The sequence below is a fragment of the Colletotrichum acutatum genome (genome assembly GCF_030867785.1).
Source record: "Colletotrichum acutatum strain CBS 112980 chromosome Unknown BDZ83scaffold_21, whole genome shotgun sequence".
NCBI lineage: Eukaryota > Fungi > Ascomycota > Sordariomycetes > Glomerellales > Glomerellaceae > Colletotrichum > Colletotrichum acutatum.
In genome coordinates, this window is record NW_026849015.1 from 418,027 (window position 1) to 442,598 (window position 24,572).

At 54.4% G+C, this 24,572-nt stretch overlaps 6 protein-coding genes across 6 annotated transcripts; 5 read left to right on the forward strand and 1 right to left on the reverse strand.

Moving 5' to 3' along the window:
* Nucleotides 1-248: 248 nt before the first annotated feature.
* On the reverse strand, nucleotides 249-1,085 carry BDZ83DRAFT_181327 (reactive mitochondrial oxygen species modulator 1-domain-containing protein). The gene is made up of 5 exons (XM_060501523.1): nucleotides 937-1,085; nucleotides 857-883; nucleotides 772-801; nucleotides 620-710; nucleotides 249-566 (listed from the first exon to the last, which is right to left on the reverse strand). Exons 1-5 carry the CDS (start codon nucleotides 992-994, stop codon nucleotides 434-436), a joined length of 339 nt encoding a protein of 112 aa, XP_060367979.1. The 5' UTR covers nucleotides 995-1,085; the 3' UTR covers nucleotides 249-433.
* Nucleotides 1,086-8,132: 7,047 nt separating this feature from the next.
* BDZ83DRAFT_181440 (FHA domain-containing protein) lies at nucleotides 8,133-10,836 on the forward strand. Its single transcript, XM_060501524.1, has 2 exons — nucleotides 8,133-9,369; nucleotides 9,420-10,836. Exons 1-2 carry the CDS (start codon nucleotides 8,263-8,265, stop codon nucleotides 10,560-10,562), a joined length of 2,250 nt encoding a protein of 749 aa, XP_060367980.1. The 5' UTR covers nucleotides 8,133-8,262; the 3' UTR covers nucleotides 10,563-10,836.
* A 646-nt stretch (nucleotides 10,837-11,482) lies between these two features.
* Nucleotides 11,483-12,577, forward strand: BDZ83DRAFT_611574 (uncharacterized protein). Its single transcript, XM_060507665.1, has 2 exons — nucleotides 11,483-11,907; nucleotides 11,971-12,577. Exons 1-2 carry the CDS (start codon nucleotides 11,886-11,888, stop codon nucleotides 12,471-12,473), a joined length of 525 nt encoding a protein of 174 aa, XP_060367981.1. The 5' UTR covers nucleotides 11,483-11,885; the 3' UTR covers nucleotides 12,474-12,577.
* Nucleotides 12,578-13,579: 1,002 nt separating this feature from the next.
* On the forward strand, nucleotides 13,580-18,810 carry BDZ83DRAFT_694082 (ABC-2 type transporter-domain-containing protein). Its single transcript, XM_060511343.1, has 10 exons — nucleotides 13,580-14,264; nucleotides 14,321-14,772; nucleotides 14,844-14,940; nucleotides 15,001-15,488; nucleotides 15,576-16,171; nucleotides 16,222-16,591; nucleotides 16,643-17,213; nucleotides 17,277-17,641; nucleotides 17,711-17,897; nucleotides 17,951-18,810. The coding sequence occupies exons 1-10, from the start codon at nucleotides 13,688-13,690 to the stop codon at nucleotides 18,640-18,642; spliced, it is 4,395 nt and encodes a 1,464-aa protein (XP_060367982.1). The 5' UTR covers nucleotides 13,580-13,687; the 3' UTR covers nucleotides 18,643-18,810.
* A 356-nt stretch (nucleotides 18,811-19,166) lies between these two features.
* BDZ83DRAFT_665919 (type I 3-dehydroquinase-domain-containing protein) lies at nucleotides 19,167-22,049 on the forward strand. Its single transcript, XM_060511091.1, has 2 exons — nucleotides 19,167-21,726; nucleotides 21,788-22,049. The coding sequence occupies exons 1-2, from the start codon at nucleotides 19,420-19,422 to the stop codon at nucleotides 22,010-22,012; spliced, it is 2,532 nt and encodes an 843-aa protein (XP_060367983.1). The 5' UTR covers nucleotides 19,167-19,419; the 3' UTR covers nucleotides 22,013-22,049.
* A 447-nt stretch (nucleotides 22,050-22,496) lies between these two features.
* On the forward strand, nucleotides 22,497-23,402 carry BDZ83DRAFT_571705 (uncharacterized protein; the record flags this gene model as incomplete). The annotated part of the gene is made up of 1 exon (XM_060504432.1): nucleotides 22,497-23,402. One exon carries the CDS (start codon nucleotides 22,497-22,499, stop codon nucleotides 23,400-23,402), a length of 906 nt encoding a protein of 301 aa, XP_060367984.1.
* Nucleotides 23,403-24,572: the final 1,170 nt, after the last annotated feature.

The following is a 24,572-nucleotide window of genomic DNA, read 5'->3' on the forward strand; positions in this document are numbered from 1 at the left end:
ATTAACTCGGCTAGGCCAGCTGCATCGAAAGAGGTACCGGTCGTAAGAATGAAGCCAGGCTAGCGCAAAGCGGCCTTCTGGCGCCGGCCGGTCCCGCTTGAGGGCAAGACACCGTCGTGACCTGTATTAATGCCTTCAAGCATCTAGACATGGCTGTGCTTGATATTTCTCCTTCCAACAACCCGATCGATGCAGGCTAATGTCGTCAACTGGCAAGAGAAGCGGCGGCGGCACCGAGACTTGGCTTAGGCGAATACAAAGACTCGCCTGTAAGATGCAATAACTTTTCTCATGCAGTCGTGATATGCCCAGCACCTAAGTATTATACAGATATCCATTTGATGCCGGTGTTGTAGCATCGTGCCGTCCTTTTGCAACAGCCTACTAGTCTCCTACATGATGATGTACAGGGTATTTCGAATTCTCCTCTAGCTTATTGCTGGCGCTTCGCGTAATCGGAGCCGGGGCCGTACATGATGATGGGCCTTCGGTTGGCCCTTCGGAAAGCCTCCTCGGCAATGGGAGAAGCATCAGAACGGATGACACTACCGATGGACATGAAGAAGCTTCGAGGTTGTTAGTCCTTGTGCGTATAGAGACCAGAAGCTGCTTGGCCTACCCAAAAGTTGCTCCTGAACCAAGCATATATTGTCCCAGAGTTCTCATGATGCCGTTGGGGCCGGCACCGTAGCGCATGATGTTAACGGAGCCTGTGGGGGTGGCTGGTTAGTTGATGCGGTGCGAGAGAAGTAGGGAGAGTTTGTTACACACCGAAAACGAAGCCCATGACGGATCCAACGGCTATAGAATGATCAGCGACAAGGTATATAGGGCTGGTAGGCCGGTCTAGACATACTTCCACCCATGAGGGCACCCATCTTCACTGCGGAGAGTTAGCTAGAAGCTCGCGTAAAGGTTGTAACAGGAGGATCGTACTCTTGTCGGCGATTCCAGGGCCCATGGCACCGCCATGTTGCGCAGGAACGGGAGGCATTGTAAAAGGGAGATTGGTGCAGTAGAGAAGACTGTGTGTTGGGTATCGGATGGTCAATCGAGCTCCTGGTGGTGCTCAATACTGTATAGCCAGTCGTGCGATGGGAATCGGTGATGTTTGCGACTGTGGGCTGCTGGGAGGAGCTCTTCCAATTTGCTGCATCCAATCCAAGTGACCGAAGGTCAGCCTTTCCGAGCCGGGTGCCACTGGAGCTTTGGACGAATCGAATCCGGGGTACGGCAGTTATTCGGCAAAAATCTTGGAGCGGTTAGCCCCACCTTCTGAGGTTCGAGCCTGGAGGTTCCCGTCGAGGGAAAGGAAAGAGCAGCGATGTCACGGTCACCTGGGGCACAGGCCACCTCAACTCGAACGCCCTGACGCCTTAGACCCGTTTCTGTCAGCCTGGTCTTCTGATTGGCTGTGTGGCCTTTCTTTGTGAGGCACCCACTCATCTGGCTTTGAAGCATGTCACGTGCCTTACCTTGAGTCTCTGAACAGCGCAGGCGATCATCGCAAATGGAATGTGATGGTGGGCAGGTGAGGGTGGATCCCTAGCTACGGCTAAGGCAAGAACAGCAGCCAGCTGGACTGGAGGGCGATGACAGCACAGTGACCAGACCAGACCGCCTTCACCCGGGTGAGCACCAGTTCTTTTCCTCTTTTTCTGCTTCCTCTCCTCTTTTCCTGTCACTACCACACCTCTACCCTCTTTCTTTGCTACCTTATAATCTTGTTCATATGAAGATCACATCCCAGCTGGCTCATGGTGGAAAAATCCAGTCAAACACCCAAGCCTTGGGGGCCTGTGCTCAGTTGAACTGAACTGAACCCTCTCACACTGAACAGTAACCGAACCAACTGTGGTGGACTGAGAAATTCGACTTCTACTGTAGTATTGATCAGAGGATTGGGGAATTTTCGATATTTGATTGTGTGAAGAATCATTCGACGTTGTTGGGTTGAGCGCTGTCGAGAAGCTCCGAAACGCGCTACGTGGCACTAGCACGATCTACCGCGTGGCGTCTCTGCGCACGTCCCGACGCGATGGATCTCGAGCTAGATTCGACGTCCATCACCGTTGCGAGGGAGGCGGTGGCAGCGAGCGACGAGGACCTGCCATCACGAAGGGTGCGAAAGCCATCCGCGAAAGCCCAACTGAACCAGACTCATCAAGAGATAATCGACAATGCGACCGACGGAGCGACGGAGGTTGCTGGTGGTGGCCGGCGGACGACGACCAAGCGAGCCACAACCCTGGCCAAGGAACGCGCGAAACCCATAGAGGATGACGACAAAGGGCTGCTCCTGACGATGGGCAAGCAGGTCAAAGAGCTACACACAGCGGTCAAGATCATGTTCGATGCGTGGAAGAAGTCGGAAGCACGGAATAAAAACGTTGAGGCAGAGCTTCGCGTGGTCACTTCGGAGCTGCAAACAGTCAAGAGCGAGCTACAGGCCGTCAAAGGAGAGCTGCAAGCGATGAAAGAACGCGTGGAGGACGAAAGCGCCAAGACGAACGAAAACCTCGAAGCACTCGCAACAGTTGCTGCGACGCGGAACAGCCCAAGTGTGTCCTACGCGGACGTCGCGCGAAGCGGCTTAGGTGGGCAAGGTCGCGACTCGCGGGTAGCCACGGCGGGCAACGCGACGCTGCCGAGCCGCAGCGACCCCTTCTGTACGATCGATACATCAAGAGTTGAAGAAGGCAGCGACAAGCTCAACCCAGGCCGGATCCGGGCTGCGGTGGAAAAGGAGATGCGCGCGTTGGACGGACAGGGTAGCTGGCGGTGTCTGGCCGTCACGGTAGACCCAAGGAACGCGGATAGGATCCGGATCATTTGTCGCGACGATGCGGAGCATAGGTATGTCAAGCAGATCGCGGAGAAGAGCTTCGGCCGTGGAGCACGCGTGCTACGAGACGAACTCTATCCCGTGAAGATCGACAACGTGAAGCGAATTGAGGTACTGGATGAGAAGGGCAATGTCAGGGCTGAAGCGGCGGAGGCACTTAGCCGAGAAAACGAGACCACGGTTGCCAAGATTTCTTGGCTTAGCAAGAAAGAGATACCCAAGGCGTATGGGTCCATGGTCGTGTTCGTGACCAAGGCCGGTGATGCGCGTAGACTGATCTCCGAGGGCTTCTTCCACGTTGGAGGAGAGTCCGGCACGACGATGGCGTTTGAACGGCGGCCGCGCCCCCAGCAGTGCTACAACTGCCAGCAGATCACGAAGCACAAGGCGTACCAGTGCGTAAACCCCCGGGTGTGTGGACGATGCGCCAAGGTAGGCCACCACCACTCTGAATGCCGTGAGACGATCGTGACATGTGTGCCCTGTGGCGGACCGCACGAGTCGTTCAGCAAGAACTGTCCGAAGCTGTATCCGCGTTCCCATGAGTAGGAAGGTCCAGATCCTTCAGCTCAACGTGAGGAAACAGGCTGCAGTGCACGAAAGTCTGATGAATGATGAGGCGTTGCGCGACTTCACGGCCATAGCGGTGCAGGAGCCATGGGCGCGGAGGATAGAAGGTAAGGTCATTACGGTTCCGATGGGCAATAGCAGGTGGACGAGGATGGTACCAACGGAGTGGAGGGACGAAGGAAGATGGGGAATCAGGAGTTTGCTTTGGGTGAACAGAGACGTAGAGACAGAGCAGCTGCCGATAGCGTCCTCGGATATCACTGCGGCCATCGTCCGGCTTCCGGATCGAAGACTGATAGTGGCGTCGGTGTACGTGCCGGTGCAGAGGCCGGAGATGCTGCGGCAGGCGTGCGACCTGCTGAGACAAGCTATCACGAATGTCCGAGGAGGAACAGGGGAGAGGGTGGACGTGGTTCTGGTAGGAGACTTCAACTGCCACGACTACCTGTGGGGAGGTGACGATGTGTCGGAGGGCCGGCAGGGCGAGGCGGACCCGATCATCGATCTAATGAGCGAGTACTCGCTCCGCAGCCTCCTTCCGCGTGGCACGAAGACGTGGGAGAAGAACGATGCGGCAACGACGATCGACCTATCCCTCGCGTCCGAAGAGCTAGCAAGAACGGTGGTACGATGCGGCCTGCACGAGACGGACCACGGGTCGGACCACCGGGCGATCGAGACGACCTTCGACATCGCCGCGCCTGAGATGGAAAGCCGGCCACGGCTCCTCCTCAAGAACGCCCCATGGAAGCAAATCAATGAGAGAGTAGAAGCAAACCTAGGGCGAATGCCAACAGGAGGTACGGTGCAGCAACAGACGGATCGACTGATGTCTGTGGTGTGCGAGGCAGTAGAGGCACTGACACCTACGGCCAAGCCATCACCGTATGCAAAGAGATGGTGGACGGCTGACCTCACCCAGCTCCGGCAGATCCATACCCACTGGAGAAACCGGGCGAGAGCGGAGAGAAGGGCAGGTAACAGTCAACCTGAACTGGAGCAACGCGCACGCTCGGCAGCCAAGCAATATCACGATGCCATCCGACAACAGAAGAAGAGCCATTGGGAGGACTTTCTGGCCGACGACGCCAATATCTGGAAGGCCGCGAAGTATCTCGACGCCAGTAAAGGGGCATCTTTCGACAAGATACCTCAACTTAAAAGGGCGGATGGTTCCCAAACGGGAGACGCCGCAGAACAGGCCGAAGAGCTGCTCTCCACATTTTTCCCTCCTCTCCCCAGCATGATCGAGGAGGAGGGGGATCGGCCACAACGATCGCCGGTACCCTTCCCTAACCTCACACTGGGAGAAGTAGAGAGACAGCTCTTTGCGGCAAAGTCGTGGAAAGCACCCGGAGAGGACGGTCTGCCGGTGGCAGTGTGGAAGCACACGTGGCCAGTGGTGAAGGAGAGGGTGCTTACACTCTTCCAGACCTCACTGGATGAAGGGGTGTTGCCGAGGCAGTGGCGACACGCAAAGATCATCCCGCTGAAGAAGCCAAACAAAAGCGACTACGGTATAGCGAAGGCCTGGCGACCGATCTCGCTTCTCTCGACGCTCGGAAAAGTGCTGGAGTCGGTCCTGGCAGAACGTATCTCGCACGCTGTCGAGACGTTCGGCCTCCTTCCCACGAGCCACTTTGGCGCTCGCAAGCAGAGGTCGGCAGAGCAGGCGCTGGTACTGCTGCAGGAGTACATCTACAGAGCGTGGAGAAAGAGAAAGGTGGTCAGTCTGGTCAGCTTCGATGTCAAGGGAGCATACAATGGTGTGTACAAAGAGAGACTACTTCAAAGACTCAGAGCGCGGGGGATCCCGGACAAGCTGGTGAGATGGGTGGACGCCTTCTGCTCCCATAGAACGGCAAGCATCCTGGTTAACGGTCACGAGTCCGAGGCTCGTCCGCTACCACAAGCCGGACTGCCTCAGGGTTCGCCGCTTTCGCCCGTGCTCTTCCTCTTCTTCAACGCCGATCTCGTACAGCACCAAATCGACGAGAACGGGGGCGCGCTGGCCTTCGTCGATGACTACACGGCGTGGGTCACAGGCCGATCGCGCGAAGCAAACCGTCAGGGCATCCAAGATATTATCGATCGAGCACTCGCGTGGGAACGACGAAGCGGGGCGACGTTCGAGACGGACAAGACGGCCATCATCCACTTCACGCGCAACTGGAGGCTGCCGGCGGACTCAACCAGCTTCGTCATCAAAGGTGACACTGTCCGAGCAAAGGACCACGTCAAAGTATTGGGAGTGATGATGGACACGAAACTCCGTTTCGAAAAGCACATCGCAGACGCGACGACAAAAGGGCTGGAGGCCGTGCTGGGGCTCAAACGGCTCAAAGGCCTGTCTCCGGCGACGGCCAGACAGCTTTTCGTGGCGGCCGTAGCACCGACGATGGACTACGCGTCGAACGTCTGGAGGTACAGGTGTCGAGCAGCGCAGATGAGGGTGATCAACCGAGTGCAGAGGATTGGCGCCCAAGCGATCGTGGGAACCTTCAACACGGTGGCCACGGCGGTCGCTGAAGCGGAGGCAAGCATACAATCGGCGCAAGAGAGGTACGACAGAAAATCAACGACATTCTGGGTACGGCTGCGAAGCCTTCCCAAGACCCATCCGCTTCGACGTCTGCGGGCGGTGGCCTTTAGACGGTTTCCGTCACCCTTCCAGTTGATGGCGGAGGCCTATCGCGACCTACCCCTTGACAAGCTGGAGACTATCGAAGGGTATTCGATCGCTCCTTGGGAACGTCGTATTGATACAGTAGTCGACGACGACACGGTCAAGGCCTCTGAGGCAATCCGGTCTGGATGGGCAGTGAGGATAGCGACAGGGAGCTCAGCAAGGAACGAGGTTGTGGGCTTTGGAACGGCGACGACGCTGCCCGCATCTTTCAGAGGGGGCGGTGGCGTCGTGACGGCCTCGCGTACGTTCGGTCAGAGAACGGAGCAGAACCCGTATGTAGCAGAGCTAGCGGCACTGGCAGAAGCGGTCAAGTCTCTCCCAGAGAGACTCGAGTACCGGGCCATCCACGTCTTCACCCGCAACAAAGCGGCAGTGTTGGTGATGCACAACCCGCGGCAGCAGTCAGGCCAACAAGAGATCCGACAACTATATGCCAGCGTGCAAGCTCTGCAGAGACGAGGCAACAGAGTCACTCTCTTCTGGCTTCCATCATCGATAGAGTCAGACCTGGCGCAAGCGGCCAAAGCAGCAGCAAAGGAAAGTACCCAAGTAAACAAGACACCACAAAAACGGCCGGCCAGAGCCTACTCGACGGCACTTAGGATCGCTTTACAGAGCGTGCGACAGAAGCACGGAGCCTTGCCCGACAACGTAGGAGCATATTCGAAGAAGATCGACATAGCCCTGCCGGGAAACCACACACGCAAGCTGTATGACGGACTGGCCTGGAAAGAAGCCAGCATTCTAGCGCAACTACGCACCGGAATGGCAAGGCTGAACTGGTACCTCTACCAGATCGGCGCAACCGCCGCGGCGCTATGCGCTTGCGGGCAATCTGCAGAAACGGTAGAGCATTTTCTCTTTCGATGCACACAGTGGACGGCACAGCGGACTCGGATGCTCCAACAGACGGAAACGCGGAGAGGAAATCTGTCATACTTCCTGGGAGGAAAGCGCGCGTCCGACCCTAAGGATTGGTCGCCAAGCGTAGACGTTGTCAAAGAGACGATCAAGTTCGCCATGAGCACGGAGAGGCTAGATGCACAGATCAGCCAGCAGCGAAACCACACGCAACTAACATCATCAAATTAACCGGAGACACCCCCACGCATCCTCGTGCCATCGACAGCAGGACTAGCTTCGGCCGCCGACGATAGGACGTCGAACACTTTGAGAAACAACTCCGAGATGGCCTGCTACTAACCCCACGAGCAACCGCAGCATCGACATGCAAAACTAAAAAAGACACATACGGAGACGAACAAGACTTGTATGGGCTTCTGGGAGGCAAGGATATGAACGAATGTGGAGAATATGTAGATAATCATGCGAGCCCTAAACAGCTTAGCCGGGGCGTAATAAACTATGTATGTATGTATGTGGTGGACTGAGAAATTTTCCGGTCCCTCGGTCTCCCACCCGCTGATGCTGAGCTGAGCCTTTGAGGCCCTGCTGTTTCCGACCGCCCATGTCCCAGACTCCCAAGTCGGCTCCGGCGCGTGTTTCCGAACGCTGTTTGGCCCGCCCACCACAGGCTCTCCCCCAGCGCCAGCACTCACCTCACACACTTACGCTAAGCGCTTAGCGAGACGGAGCGACACGTTCTGTTCTCTTTGCCCAAATCCTAGATTCAACCTCACCTGCCTACCCACGGAGACCACTCGACCCCCCCGACGACGCTTCCGCTTGAGCCCATCGTCGACCGTGGTGCTCAAAGAAAATCGTCTCTTTGCACACTCCCTCGACATTGCTGGTATGTCTCTCCTGTCTGTCTGACCCTTTTTGGCCCGGTTTTCTGCGACCCTCCGTCCCGTCGCAGGCCGCTTCTGGGTCGCGCCAATTGGCTGCCCACCCCTATCCTTGCCGCGACATCATCGCTGACTTATTTTTTTAACCTGCCAGCTCAGCCTCATTGCTTCCTCCTCTCTGCAGCGAACATCCATCGACTCCATCTGACATATCCGCGTTATCTTTCGGCGACTGATATTTACGATACCCTCTGGGCTACTGTGCGAATGGTCAAAGAAGGAGCCCCCGACGTCACCTAGACCAGACCATCCATAATCATCGATACCCTACGAGCTGTCATCACCTGCTCGTTTTTCCCACGACTTGCACTGTCCCACGATCCCTGCCTGAACCAAACGACGATTTCCTCATGACTGCCGTCGCGAGTCCGCCCAGCTTCCAGCAACTCAATCGACCGGGATGGAATGTTAATGGCGGCCAAAGTCTGAATTCGATGAACCCAGAAGACGTCAGAGGCATGTTCGCCGCGCCTCGGAAGACGCTGCAGCGAAGCAACTCTTCCTCCTCGGTTTCGTCTACCTCCTCCAACTCGTCTACTACCACTGTTGCCACCAATGGCTCCCAACCAAATGGCACCCCGGCGTCTACAAACTCTGATATGAGCTGGTCCAGCACCGCCTCGAGAAAGCGACCACAACCCAAAGGACCATGGCCGCCAGGCAAGCCAGAAGGTCAGGCCGAGTTCGGCAGACCTATCATGCGAAATGCCATCAACGGCATCAATGGCGGTTCGTCGCTGCAGACGGCACCGGGCCAACCGCAAATAATGTCGCAGCAGGGACTCGGGGCAAGGCCCATGGGCGATCCGATGCCTAGCGGGCAGCCTGTGCTCTATCTTTTGTCGCTCAATGGTACCTTTGAACGCAAAACCATCTCAGTACCATTCTACCCAGAAAGCCTCCGTATCGGTCGCCAAACCAATCAGAAGACGATCCCGACTGCCACCAATGGCTACTTTGATAGTAAAGTGCTATCAAGGCAGCATGCTGAGATATGGGCAGATCGCACCGGCAAGATATACATCCGCGACGTCAAATCGTCAAACGGAACCTTTGTCAACGGCACGCGTCTTTCCCAGGAGAATCGCGAATCCGAACCGCACGAGCTACAGACAGGAGATCATCTAGAGTTGGGAATCGACATTGTGAGCGAGGATCAGAAGACCGTCGTCCACCACAAGGTTGCCGCCAAGGTTGAACACGCTGGCTTCATGAGCCCCTCAAGTAACGTTATGGACATGAATTTTGGCGATTTGGACCCCGCGAATGGTGGCATGATGATGCCGGCGCCGAGCCCAATGCCCTACCGTGGCAGGAATGGAAGCAACGCATCGATGGCCAGTAATGGCCGCATGATGGCACCCCAGAATATGGCCGGCATGGCCCCTAATGGTGGAGCAGCCCGTGGATTTTTGTTAACGCCCATTACCACGGAGCATATCGTCAAGAGACTTCACGTGAGTGCCCGATTTTCTAGACACATCAAACGGAGCTAATTAGATCGCAGAACGAGATGCGCAATGCTCGATTGCAGTCTCAAGACCTGTCTCGGACAGGCCAATTCGTTCATGCTCTCTTGAGCAAAGATGATGTCAAGGATCTCGAGAAGCCGGAAGCCCCCGAACCTCCGAAGCAGCTTCCCAATGGCAATGCCCTACCCTTCCGTACCGATGCGAAGACGAGATTCTCCGATCCTCCTGCTCCGCCTCCTCAGCAGCCGCTGCCTGAGAAGCCCGATGTTCCTTCACTGAAACGGGGCACCACCGAGCGACCAAAGACTAATAGCACCACCTCGCCCGTTGGACGAGACAATTTGCATCAGATCATTCAGTTGACCGAAGCTTTGAATAACGCAAAGAAGGAGATGGATACCCAGACGGCCCGTATTAGGGACTTGGAAGACATGCTCCGAAAAGAGCGGGAGGCCCGCGAGCTAGCCGAGGATATGGCAAAGATCCTTGAGGACAGTGCCTTGAAGGAAACCAATGGCGCCCCCAAGGAGCAAGATACCGAGGCTCTCCTCGAGGAGGCTTTCGAGCCGCCCCGCGATACTGCCGACACCCAGGATATCGAGATGACAGATGCCGAACCGCTCTCCAAGGAGCCTGCGTCAGAGAGCTCTGAGGATATTGCTGCACGTTTCCAGGCCAAGCTTGACGCAATGATGTCAGAAGTGACGGATCTGAAGCAACAGATGGAGGCATGGAAGAACAGATGCGAAAAGGCCGAGACGGAGCGTGACGCCGATCGCCAGACTCTAGCTGAGATGGTTGCCCAGATTCGCAGAGACGAGGAGGCCAGGCAAAACGCCGCTGCTGCCGAGAAGAATCGTTCTCTTTCCCGAGGACGACGCGGCCGGAGCGAAGGACCTGCCGAGAAGATTACTTCAGTTGTCCAAACTAACGGATCCGGTGACTCGACGCCTGCTCCCACGCAGGCAGAGTCCCCCGCGGATGACTTTGGCGACAAGCCCACCTTGTCGCGAGCCAACACCATTACGCCACTTAGCATACCCCCGGGCAAGCTGGCAAAGGACCAGGCCATGATGGCCGGGGTTCCCTATGCTTCCATGCTTGGCGTGGTAATCCTTGGCATGGGTCTCATGGCTTACATTAATGGCTGGCAACCCGAGCCGACTCCCCGTCATTGACGGCGTCGTTTGCAACTGGGCTCATCTTCGTTCTATTCTCTAGACAAGCACTTCAACGTTGGCGTTGCACATACCTATGGCGTTTCTTGCATTGAAAGCGGTCATTCGTTTTCCACCGACCTCTACCAAGTCGCTTTTTCTTTCCCTATGTACCTACTACCTTTTCCTTTTACTGTATGAACTGCGAAGACGACGACGTTTTCTTTCCCTTTGTCTCTATTCTCGCGGGCAATAGGGACGGCTGGGAGGGAAACAAATGGTTGGCGATGGCGTTTAAGATTTTCTCCCTTTCTGCGGGCTGGGGTCCTTGATTGAGGACGTTTCGATCGCGCTGCAAGCACGGTGTTCTTTTTGTGACTTGGGCAAACCAGGAATGGGAAACGGGATGATGGACGACGAAGAACTTCTTTTTTTATTACACTGGGCACAAAAGAATAACTCAAATTCGAGGTGAAAACTTTTTTGCTGCAGAAAGACAAATGTGTCCCGCTGCAACATCCCTGATGGGGATATTTGCAGTGTCACCGGCCGGCATGGGGGCACATGTATGTACCGTCATGCGGCTTCTAGGCCTCTTGACTCGGGACGCAGTCTACATGAACATGAGGGTAAGGGCTGTAGATTACCGGCAGTATGGCAGGGGTGGATTGATGAGATTAATGTTTGCATACAGTACTCAAGGCCGGATGGGAATACAAGGACCTTTAAATTGCTTGCGCGCGGTTCTTATGCCGTATTGTTCTCGCGAGCTGGAGTCGTGAAGATTCGATCCATTCTAGCCCCAGCGAACAACAGTCTCAAAACTCTTGTATCGAATGTCGGTCGGCTGTTGATGGTTGCCGTTCTCCATTCATTGCCTCTTAACGAGGCTCACCTCCTTTAAACCACACTTTGAAGAGTAGTGATTACTGCCTGGATAGGTGAGACGCACTTACGCCAAAGGCATACCTGCCTTAACATGGGATAAGAGGTGCTATGGAATGGAGCCCCAGCCAATGCCCAGCAACATTTGTGAAATGAAGCATTCCAGTGCCCATCACCACTTAAGTGTTGACTCCATTCTCCCCGACAACGCACGTGTCAAACAAACAGTCAATAACCATATTGGCCAGCTTTATCTCGGCGGATTCGTCCAGGAGCCGTTCTTGACGATAATGACAACTTTTTCCTTCCCGGTGTAAGCGCTCATTGTGATCCACTTACCGTCGAAAGACGAAAGCTCAATTGCCCCTCATTTTGGTACTACGGCTTCAAGATATCGACCCCCCACTAAGGAATAGCCAGCGCACCTCATCGATCTTCGCGACGTCTTTTTTGAACGCCATGAATTGGGCAGATCAGTTTGGTAGGCTGAACAACTCTCTCTCTAGGTCAGCTTGAGTTGCAAGACTTGCTCACTGGATAGCAGATGGCCATGGACGCTCCTTCATCTATGAAGAAGACGGCCAGCCGATAACCCAACATACACGCCCCGTCCTACCGAGATCCAACCCTCAACCTCGTCGTCCGCCGCCCCCTCCGCCAAAGAGGTCACAAGACCCCCACGAGAACATCCACGCCTGGCTCTCGGGCGTCACGATCGACGAGGAACATGTACCCCTCGCATCAGACATCTTTCACGCTCTAGGGCAGATCCAGAGCCAGACGACGGGGGGCCACCAAGCACCACCGGTGGATAAACAGCAGCAGCAGCAGACACAGACAGAGACCCAGACCGCTGGTCCGACGGTGACTGTCCACACGATGGGCCCCGGCTTTATCGGCCGCGCCCCGGCGTTTGGGACGTCAGAATTCTTTGCGAATATGGTTGTTGTGGGGATTTTGTTGCTTTTTGCGCCGGGGTTCACGATCCTTGCGGCGGGGGTGTTTTTTACGTCGAGGGTTGCGGAGAGGTGGGCTGGGCAGGAGTGAGGATTGGTAGAGGAGGTGAATGTGGTGGTGAATGTGGTGGTGGTGGTGGTGGTGGTGATGGATGTGTGTCCGTTTGGTGCTCGAAATGACGTTTGATGGTTTATGAATGTGAAGGAATACGATCACGACTTGGAGATATGTTCGTATGTTATGATGCTGCTTTAGGGATTGGCGGGTTGAATTTGGTCGATGGAGGGGAAGGGAGTTGGTGTTGGAGTGAGGGATATTCTCAAGAGGTCCGTAGTCATTAGATAGATGTCAAGGAACGGAGAATGCGATATTCAGAAGTATGGGAATGTGCATCATCTCGCCGTCTTCCGGGTTGGATGATTGAATGGCCCAAGGTGGCTTTCCGTGACGAGATCCGGGGCTGAGCGGCATCAACGCCGGAAATATGGGGCATATCGGTCTCCGCACCGGGCGATCGGCATGAATCTCGTCCCGTCGGTTTAACTGTGGCCCAGCATACTTTCTTGTATTCCACGAAGTTGCAAGGGATGATTAAAGTAGGCTCTCGAGGCGGCCTAGCTGAAGTTAAATTCTATCAAGTGGTGGCTGCGAGTATCACCTTCGCTTTGGCAGTTGGCACTACTCCAGAGTCGGACGTCTACGGATCCGAGCAGTCCAGCCCCGAAATCCAAACGTTTTCCATTTTTTCGGACATGCTTAAGCAGATACTCTGCTAGAGAGAAGGGGAACCTGCCGTCGGGGACGCGAGATTAGACAACCGCCTGGTAATCCTCTCTCGCATGGGGATCAATGCCCCGTTTTTGATTGTGCCGCGTCCTTTCGGCCACCCGCGGCAGCCCGAGCGGCATGGGTTCGACATCACAACCACAATTTCATAGCGATCCGTAATGACTTGACCCATAGAAACACGGCTTGGCGAATAGTCCTATGGAGAGTGGACAATACGAACATTACGAAGCGGCCGGCCGCCCGTGCTGGCAGTCCCAGACTACTTCCCCACATCAGGCGCAATGCGGATGACCGCGGGCGTCCGCACTTACACAGGCTACGATCCGAGTTGTTGGTATGATGCCTATTATGTATTGAAATTTTGCTCAAAAGATAGATAGAAGCAGACATGTAATTGTAAGTCGATGGTTCATTTGATATCCGTTCACTGCAACCTCATCATCTCAAACCACTTGACACCAAACTGTACTACAGACCCTGTCCCACAATAGAGTGTGTCGACAGCTGCTTAGACCATGACAGCAGGTGATGAGGCCGGCATCGAGATGGTGTCGACCGATCGATTCTCGGGATCTTCGTCCTCGACAGCAGCCGACGACACGCAAAGAGAAATCGAACAACTAGCACGCCAAGTCACAAACGTATCACACACCCACGATGCCAACACACACTACGATGTCCTGAACCCACCCAAAAATAGTCATCTGGATCCGAATTCCTCAAACTTTGACAGCGTAGCATGGACGCAGGCCTTCATCCACTTCTTCGAATCAGATCCCAACTCGGCACCCAACAGGAGTGCGGGAGTCGCATTTCGAGACCTCAATGTCTTTGGATATAGCTCGGGGACTCAGTACCAGAAGAGCACGGGAAACATTGCGCTGAGCATGGTATCTGATCTTGTTGGTCTTGTTACGGGGAGGTTGAGGAAACGGATCGATATTTTGCGAGATTTGGAAGGCCTTGTTGAGCCTGGGGAGATGCTGCTTGTGCTTGGTCCGCCTGGATCAGGGTGCTCTACTCTTCTCAAGACGTTGGCTGGTCAGACTGAAGGGTTGAATGTCGCCCAGAATTCTTACATGAACTTCCGGGGTAAGCCAGATTTCCTCATTCAGAGTCCAGCAACATCATGGCTTACAGATTACCAGGAATCGAACCAAAGCGCATGCACGACTGGTTCCGCGGCGACGTCCTTTACAACGCCGAAGTAGACGTCCACCTCGCGCCCCTATCCGTAGGCGACACCCTCGAATTCGCCGCCCGGGCGCGAGTCCCCTCCCGCGTACCCGGAAACCTCACGGGCCAACAGTTCGCGCGCATCATGCGCGACGTCATGATGGCGGCCTTTGGCATCGCCCACACTGTCAACACCAAAGTCGGCGACGACTACGTGCGCGGGGTCTCGGGCGGCGAGCGCAAGCGCGTGAGCATCGTCGAGGCGGCGCTGACGGGGGCCAAGTTTCAGTGTTGGGATAATAGCACGCGCGGGCTCGATAGCGGCAACGCAATTGCGTTTTGTCGGAATTTGAGGACGCAGAGTGATTTGTTGGGGGTTGCGTCTGTTGTGGCGATTTATCAGGCGCCGCAGTCTGCGTATGATGTAAGTGCGGTACTAGTCCTTGGATGGTCACGAGAGAAATATGGGGTTGCTTTTGCTGACAACCTTGGTAGCTGTTTGATAAGGTTACGGTGGTGTACGAGGGGAGGCAGATCTTCTTTGGCAAGATTGGTGAAGCGAAGCGGTACTTTGAGGAGCTTGGCTTTCAGTGTAAATGCCTACTCAATGCTCTTTCTATCTGATCTTCGTTCTGACGTGGAAACGATACAGGCCCCGACCGGCAAACCGTTCCAGACTTCCTTACGTCAATGACATCTCCAAACGAAAGAAAGATTCGGCCGGGCCACGATCACCTCGCCCCACGTACTCCTGAAGAGTTCGCTGCTCGTTGGAAGGCATCCAAACAGCATGCCACCCTCATGACAGACATCGCGGCCTACGATGGCAATCATTCGTCAAAAGACCGCCTCGGGGCGTTCCAGGACAGCATTAAAGCCGAGAGAAGTTCATGGCAACGACTCAAATCGCCTTACATGATTACATATCCGAGTCAAGTCAAGCTATGTCTTTGGCGCGGATGGAAGCGCTTGGTTGCCGATCCCGAGTTCACGCTGTCTTCTCTGGTGTTTAATATTATTGTTGGATTCGTGCTAGGAAGCATGTTTTTCAACTTGAGGCAGGATTCGGGGACGTTCTACTACCGTGGTGGGCTCATCTTCTTTGCTCTGTTGTTCAATGCTTTTGCCAGCGAAATGGAGGTTTGTACACATCATCCAGCCGCGATGCGTGTTTTTCTATCTGGATACTCGTGCCTCGCTTTGATCTTGAAACTCACAATGACCTAGGTCCTCACATTGTACACTCAAAGACCCGTCATCGAGAAGCACAATCGATATGCCCTCTATCACCAGTCCGCGGAAGCCATTTCGAGCTACATCACCGAGTTACCATATAAAATCACCAACGTCTTCACGTTCAACTCGATACTCTACTTCATGGCAAACTTGAACCGCGAGCCCGGGCCCTTCTTCTTCTTCTGCCTTGTCTCCTTCCTGGTGCTCCTTGCCATGTCGGGCATCTATCGCACCATGGCATCCCTCGCACGCACTTCACATCAAGCCATGGTCCCTGTCACTATCGTCACCATTGGCGTAATGATGTATGCCGGCTTCACAGTACCAACAGCCTACATGCAGGGGTGGTCACGCTGGATGGGCTACGTCAACCCACTCTCTTATGCGTTCGAGGCGCTCATGGCCAATGAGTTTCATGGCCATCAGTTCTTATGCGCTGGGCTCGTGCCGTCTGGTCCGGAATATGATGGCCTCTCTATATCTGGTCGTACCTGCGCTGTTGTGGGCGCCGTACCAGGCTCCGATATGATAGATGGGGATAGGTACATCGAGCAATCGTTTGGTTACTTCAACGATAACAAGTGGAGGTGAGTTTGCGACGATCGAGCGTTTTGGGAATTCATCTGACCTTTCCAAGGAACGTCGGCATTCTATGTGCGTATGTCGTGGTATTCTTCATCACGTACATCATCACTGCCGAGTACGCCAAGCCGCCCAAGAGCGAAGGCGAAGTTCTTGTCTTCCGACGTGGCAAAGTTCCTTCCGCGATAGACCAGAAAGCCCTGACCGACGAAGAAAGTCAGTCCCGCAACATGACTCTGACCGAGAAAGTCTCTGCGATGCCGACAGATGAGATGTTGGAGAAAAGACCGAGACCGAGTGAGTGCGGTAAGCCAATCTTCCACTGGGAGGACATCTGCTACGATGTCAAGATCAAAGACCAGGACCGGCGCATCTTGGATTTCGTGGACGGCTGGGTGCAACCAGGTGTTATCACAGCTCTCATGGTATGTGTTCTTGCTTACATATCCCCTTGTTCATCTCTAACTTTCGAACAGGGCGCCTCTGGTGCTGGTAAAACAACACTACTCGACGCTCTCGCCGCTCGAATCACCATGGGCGTGATATCCGGCGACACCAGGGTCAACGGCCAAGCAACAGACCGATCGTTCCTGAATCGCGTCGGGTACGTCCAGCAGCAAGATGTCCACTTGGAAACTATGACCGTTCGAGAGGCCCTCGAGTTTAGTGCGTTGCTGCGGCAAAGTGCCGAGACCCCTCGCGAGGCTAAGTTGGCGTACATTGACGAAGTAATCGAGTTGCTCGACATGAGTGACTTTGTCGATGCAGTTATCGGAGTCCCTGGACAGGGACTCAACGTTGAACAGCGTAAAAGACTGACGATTGGAGTCGAGCTCGCTGCTAGGCCGCAGTTGCTGGTGTTCCTGGATGAGCCGACTTCGGGGCTCGATTCTCAGACATCTTGGTCGATTTGCGACTTGATTGAGAAGCTTGCAAAGAGCGGCCAGGCGATTCTGTGTACTATTCACCAGCCGTCTGCCATGCTTTTCGCCCGTTTCGATAGGTTGCTTTTGCTGCAACGTGGAGGAAAGACTGTCTATTTTGGAGGTCAGTAGCTGTTCAGGGTTATTGCTCCTCTCTTCGATGTGCTCTTGGCTTACATGCGCGCAGATATTGGCAAAAACGCAAAGACGATGATCGATTACCTCGAACGTAACGGCGCATCCCCATGCCCTTCCGATGCCAACCCCGCAGAGTGGATGCTGAAGGCTACCACGATTTCCGAGGACGGACCAAATTGGTATGAGATTTGGCGCTCATCCCCAGAATACCGCGAGGTGAAGAACGAGCTTGGCATTCTGCGTCAGCAGGCCCAAGGCAAGCCAATAGAGGAAGCCGGGGATGATGATGTCGCCGACCAGGAGTTTGCCTCGTCGTTCTGGACTCAGTTTACACATGTCTTTGTCCGTACAGCAAAGCACTTTTGGAGGTCTCCTGTATATATCTGGTCGAAACTTACTTTGACTATTCTTCTGGTAAGATGCTCCTCTTGATGGTCCCTCATGCCGCATACTTCACCTCCTATACTAACCGATATTATCTAGGCTCTCTACATTGGATTCACGTTCAAGTCGGACAATAGCTTGCAAGGCCTGCAGAACCAACTTTACGCCTTCTTCATGTGCCTCACGACTGTCAACGAGTTCAGCAAGCAGATCATGCCCATGTTCATTCCACAGAGAGCTCTTTACGAAGTACGAGAGAGGCCATCTCGCGTGTATCGATGGACGAGTAAGAAACCGCACCACGGACATTCTGGACTGAGAAAGCTAACCAAGCTGCAGCATACTTTCTTTCCAACATTGCGATCGAAATGATCTGGAACAGCATCGCCGCCGTCATCTTCTTCTTCTGCTGGTACTACCCAGCCAAATTCTACCGCAACACCACCCCCGAAGACGTCACGGTCCGCGGCTTCACCGTCTTTCTCTTCATCTGGATGTTCTTTCTTTGGGTCAGCACGTTCTCCCAGCTCGCCATCGCTGCAATCGAGACGGCAGACCTAGCCAGTATCCCAGCCAGCTTGTTTGCCATCCTCTGCATGTCCTTCTGCGGTGTGGGCGTCATTCGCGCCGACCTACCCGCCGTATGGAGCGACTTCATGTACTGGGTTAGTCCCATGACGTACCTGGTGAGCGGTGCTCTGTCGACTTGTTTACATGGCTCCAAGGTCGTCTGCACGGCAAAGGAGATTGTGACCGTTCCGGTGCCGACGAACTTGACGTGCGGTGAGTTTCTCGGCCCCTTTGTTGAGCGCGCTGGCGGGTATTTGGTGGATGCTGCGGCGAGGGAGACGTGCGGGTACTGTCGTATGAATACCACAGACGACTATCTTGCGACTTTCGAGATCAATTACGACGATAGATGGAGGAACTTTGGGCTTTTGTGGGTGTATATTGTGTTTAATGTTGCTGCAGCGTGTGGTCTCTACTGGCTCGTTAGGGTGCCCAAGGGGCAAGGGGTTAAACGGAAGTGAACCAAGAGGCTGCGCTGAGATCAAGGCAGTGGTCACTTAATGTGTAAAACAAACATGGAATGGCGTCGTTTTCATTGGCGATAGGTAAATGTGTAATATCTAGACATGGGAGTTGTTGGAGTTGGGAAAGTTCTAGTATTCGTTCAAAACTTTGTACCTTAGACATCGAAGAGACAAAAGCGAGATCAGTCTTCAAGCTCACATTAATTACTGGTCTAGATCTTTCACCACAAGGCCTTCCAGTCACGTGAAGAACAAATCTCTGAGAACGAATCCTCTTGTGACTTTGAATCAAGAACATCCACCTCGCGGCGAATAACGTGGGAATATTTTGCGCACATGCAGGCGTGTGGTAGCAAACGGCGTGCTCACAGTGTTGACGCGCAGGGATCCGTGGCGACCGGGTAAGCCCTTTGCCGGCCACCACGTTGTGGGCCCCCGCCTCGTGAAGAAATCTCCGGGGCCCCGACTCCGGGGTAAACCACTCCTTCGGTCCCCTTCAACACTGGCCACATTCTATGTCAGAATTGCGAGTACCTGAGGGACCAGCTATTACCCCATAAATCTTTACTTGGTTCATATCTATTCGAGCTGTTGGAATAAGTAGTCGAAGCCAGAGGGATGTGGATACATCCATAACCCCATCCCAACCGTGGTCCATGCCAGCGCCGTCTTCCCCAGGTTCTCCAAATTTGAGGTGCTATCAACCTCATCTGAGTTGAGGACCACACTCAACATTCAAAGAGCTTTCTTTCCAAGGAGAAGCTGGCTCCTAATATGATGCCGACTCTACCGCTGGTCGGCCCAGCCGTCACCTCAACCAAGTCTTTTGGCCAACAGTCACCGTCACACGCATCATGGCATGGCTTCACCCCCGGCCGGCGCAGCTACGCCCCCGACGCCTCCATCGTGCTCGTCGGCATCCGAGGCACAGGCCGCTCGACTCTCGCCGTGATTGCGGCCAGCGCTTTGGGATTCCGCTTACTCGACGCCGACCAGCAGTTCTTCCAGATGACGGGCCTCTCACGCGCCAGCTACAAGACGCAACACGGCACGGCTGAGTATCGAAGAGAAGAGCTGAAGCTTCTGCATTCCATGTTATTCGAGAATCCGACAAAGTCTATCATTGCGTGTGGGCCGGGAGCTGTGGAAGAGACGGGACAGGCTTGGCTTGCGGAATATGGGCAGACGCATCCCATCATCTATGTCCTGAGAGATGCGGAAGATGTGAAGAAGCATCTTAAGGTGTGGGATACTGATGCCATAACACGACTCTTCCAACTGAGTGGCCCGACACATCGATCGATATCCAACTTTGAATTTTACAACATTTCAGATACCTTAGGAAAGGCCTCGGGAGAAGTCGCAACCATTCCTGGTCACCAGTCACCGAGGTCCCTTGCGTTAAAGCGGGTGGAGTACGACTTTCTGGGACTCATTGATAGCATCATGGAAAGCGATAGACAGGGCTCGGAACGGTACCGTGCCACCGAGGGCTCTGCTTCCTTACCGCTGGAGCGCCGACCATACACATATTCTCTCAACTTGCCCATGTCATTGGTAGAGACCGCCGGTGCAGAACTTCGAAATATCACGACGACAGCCGATGTTACGGAGCTAGTCATCCCTGTTAGGGAACTACAGGCAACGTCGGCCGAGTTCGATGATGCAACCGCCAACCGGGTCTGCCGCCTACTTTATGCCGTCAGGAGATTCACCCGTCTCCCCATCATCCTTAATCTCGAACTCGAATCGTCATCCACTGGCATAATGAGCGGCTTCTCACCAGAACATGCTTCAGCGTACTACCTAAGCGTCTTGAATCACGGCCTCCGTCTCGCTCCAGAATATCTCTGCGTAGATCTCCGCTGCGATGAAAACGTCATCCGAGATCTAGTCGCAAGCAAAGGAACAACAAAGATCATCGCCCACTACACCTGCAACTCCTTATCCCCGAGCGGCTGGCGCAACCCAGGCTTGGAAGATAAGATGAGGCTGGCCGAGGACCTGGGCTGCGACGTCGTACGCATATGTCGCGAGGCAAAATCGACCAAAGACAACTTCGAGATCCAGCACTTCAAGCACGGCGCCGGAAAACCCAGGGATGTAACGATCCCACTCATCGCGTATAACACAGGTCGCCTGGGTCGCATGTCCTGCTTCATGAACCCGACCTTTACGCCGGTCACCATGAACTTGCTCCGGAGACTAGCACCAGGTGGCTCGCCTCACTGCCTCTTGACGATTCACGAGGCGCAAAAGGCGCTCTACTCTTCCTTTCTTCTAGACCCCATGTACTTTGGCATCTACGGCACCAACGCGTCCACAAGTTTGTCGCCGTGTATGCATAACCCCGCCTTCAAGTTCTGCGGTATGCCTCACGAGTACAAGATTTTCCACCAGCCTACCCTAAACCACCTACGCAAGCTCATCTCCGACGAGAACTTTGGAGGCGCGAGTATCACGGCCCCCTTCAAGAAGGAGGTCTTTGCCATTGTCGACTTCACAAGTCCAGAAGCCCGGGCCATCGGCGCCGTCAACACGCTGGTGCCTCTGCGCTCCCGGAACATTGAGTCCCTGCTTGACCGTAACAGAGCCGGCCCAGTCGTTGCTCTGTATGGCGACAACACGGACTGGATCGGGATACACACCTGCATCCGGCACAACCTATCCCCCATCAACGGCGTCAAGCGAAGGACAACGGCACTAGTCGTGGGAGCGGGAGGTATGGCGCGCGCGGCAATATACGGGCTCCTGAGACTCGGTGTCCGCACCGTGCTTATACACAATCGGACGACGAGGACGGCTGAGGAGGTGGTGAGGCACTTCAATGGTTACCGATTTACGAGCGACGGGGCATCAACGCCGACGGAGGTCAACGCCTCGCCGAAAGTTGATGCTCCTCCAAACAGTCCAACGATTCGTGTGATAGAATCAAAAGATGATAAGTGGCCAGACGACGCGGACTTTCCCACCATTGTGGTATCGTGTATCTCTACGCGCGAGGTCGACGGGGAGTCGTCGGCTGATACGAGTTTGCCCTCCGGGTGGCTGGCTAGTCCTACAGGCGGAGTGGCTATTGAGGTAAGCTCGATGATTCGTAGACGGGCAAAATGACGCTTCCACTGCTGACATGAATACACAGCTGTCGTATACTCCTCTGGAAACACCTCTCCTGAAGCAGATCCGCGGCATGAGCGACCAAGGGTGGATCGCCGTCGACGGCCTAAGTGTTCTGCCGGAACAGGGTAAGAGGCAATTTGAGCTCTTTACTGCACGTAAACCTCCGATTGAGATGATGCGTGAGTTGATTTCGCGTGCATATAAGGAAAGGCTCGCAGGAGGGGGGAAGATGCCGACAAGAGGGTAGAAAGCTTGGCAAATTTAGCATTCATGTGAGCGTAGCGTTTGAATAATGATATTTTCTTCACCACATTTCCGTCTTCATGAGGCACTCCATTGATTATGATTCGTTGATGGAACCATCCATTGGTAAAATGGTATGTGGAGTCAATGAGTATGTAGGCAAGATCCTTCATGAGGAAAAGTTGCCCACAAAAACCGGATATGGTGGCTAGCTTGATGGTAGCGGTAAAGACCTTTACCGTCCTAGTAAGGCACCTGTCAAGCTGCTGACCGATGATATCGAGGAACAATCAAGATCATGACGCCCTGCTATAATTGTTGGTTCACATTCACATCTTAGTGCCGGTTTACTGAAGATTGTGCCCGCTGCAGTCACATTGAACCGAAACCTCCCACGAAGCTTTTGCCCTCCAAGCTTTTTCACCCGTCTAACTCAGATCTCGAGCCAGTAAAACCCAGCTGTCAACGACGCCAGAGTCTGAAAGACAATGGGATCCGTTGAAGCAAACCCCTCCATCCCGAAGAGGAACTTCTTCATCTTCGGTCACAATATCTCCCACACCCTCTCACCAACCCTTCACAACACGGGCTTCCGACAACTTGCCCTCCCACACCACTACGACATCCACCAGACTGAAAGCGTGGACGCTTCCGTAGAAACCATCATCAAAGCTGATGACTTTGGCGGCGCGTCAGTCACCTTTCCACACAAACTACAGATTGGCAAGCTCTTAGACGCAGTAACTCCCTGCGCGCAGAAAATTGGGGCCGTGAATACCGTCATCGTCGAGGATGACCCGGAGAAGGGGCGGAGGCGACTTGTGGGCGATAATACGGACTGGCATGGAATAGGGAGATGTATCGAGCGCAGCGGAATACCGGATCTTCGCTCCTCGACTGCGTTGGTTCTGGGCGCTGGTGGGGCGGCTCGCGCTGCTTGCTATGCGATTCAGGAGTTGGGGATTACGCAGCTTCTCGTTGTGAACAGGACGATATCGAAGGCGGCCGAGATGGCAACACAGTTTCCTACTCTTGATTGCCATGTGTTTGAGACCTTGGAGGACGTCGTCTCTGCCGAAGCGGAGCGAGATGGCTCGACTAAACTTTCTTTGAGAGTTATCGTCGCCTGCGTTCCCGCGGACGACCTTGGCGAGGAGAAGATACCTGCAGGGCTGTTTGCTGCTGAGAAGGGAGTTTTGGTCGAGATGGCGTATAAACCGCAGGTTACTGGTATGATGATGATGGCATCACGGTATCCGGGCTGGACGATGTTCAAGGGTGTTGATGTACTGGAGGAACAGGCTTATGCCCAGTTCGAGTTATGGACTGGGAGGGAAGCACCAGTCGAGGTGATGAGGGCTGCCATGCAGGCTAAGATCAAGGAGAGAGGATAGAATGATATGTTGTAGATAGAGCTAGAGTAATCTCCAGGGAAGACTCAGATGTTATAACCTTTGGTCTAGAGAATCATATGAAGAGGGCATCGACTTTCATGAAGAGATGGTCATCGATCCTACAGCATCGTGTAAGTAGCACTATTATTTGCATAATATAGGTAGGTACCTTACACCGACGCCATCACATAAAGTAGAGTCGTTAGAATCATGGGAGAATTAGATAGCGTTGTTTGGTTACTGAAATGTCAAATGCAACATTCCTCTACACGTCTATGGCCTTTCCTTCAAGCCACTCCTTAGCCTGCCAGTAAAGTAAGTCGTGCTTTTCCAGGTTCGCCGTCCCAACATGACGCCGATGCCCAGGCATATTCAAAAGAACCTTGACTCCCATCGTAAGCTCCTGGAAGTACGCAAGATACTTATAACCAGGAGGAAACGCAGACAACTTCTCCTCGTCAATCTTGGGATACTTGGCCGGGTTGCACGGTATCACCTTATCCTTCTCATACCAATGCCGCACCAGCAACTTCCCTCTCGCCTAATTTTTCTTGGCATCTGCTGTTAGTGAATGAGTGAGCCTACCACCAAATTACTAACAGCCGAAAACTCTTCACCTCCCCTTGCCGGAGCCCGCATCCGCGATGGCCTCACAGCCGCCGTCGGGCACCGGACTGATGTCGGCCGACCAAGCCGACCCCGAACCAGGCTCCGGGACACCTCCGGAGCCGAACCCCACCTCAAGAGCTAAGCGACGCCGCGACGCCGAGGCACAGCCGACCCGGCCCAGCCTAACGGGAAGCCAGCTTGATGCCACCACCGACGCCCCTACCTCGGCCGAGGGGCCCGCAGCCTCTACCGCATCTGCTCCGAGCGGATCTGCCACAGGGTCCGTCTTGACAGCCCTTGCAGAAGAAGCTAGACAGTACGAGGCACGGAAAGACGTCTTTCTGACCATTGCACGGTCCGTCGACAGCGTTGTCGCCAGCTTTGACGGTTCTAGAAAGCAGATCGCGAAAGAAGCCACTGCCTATGTCATTCAAACCCTCAAGAGACTGATCAATCACGAGACAAGCCCAATAGCGGCCCGGAGTTGGGCGGCTGTCGTCGCACCGATGGCGGGCAACACCACTGCGGCGACCCGGAGCGGCCAGAGCTGCCAGAGCTCTG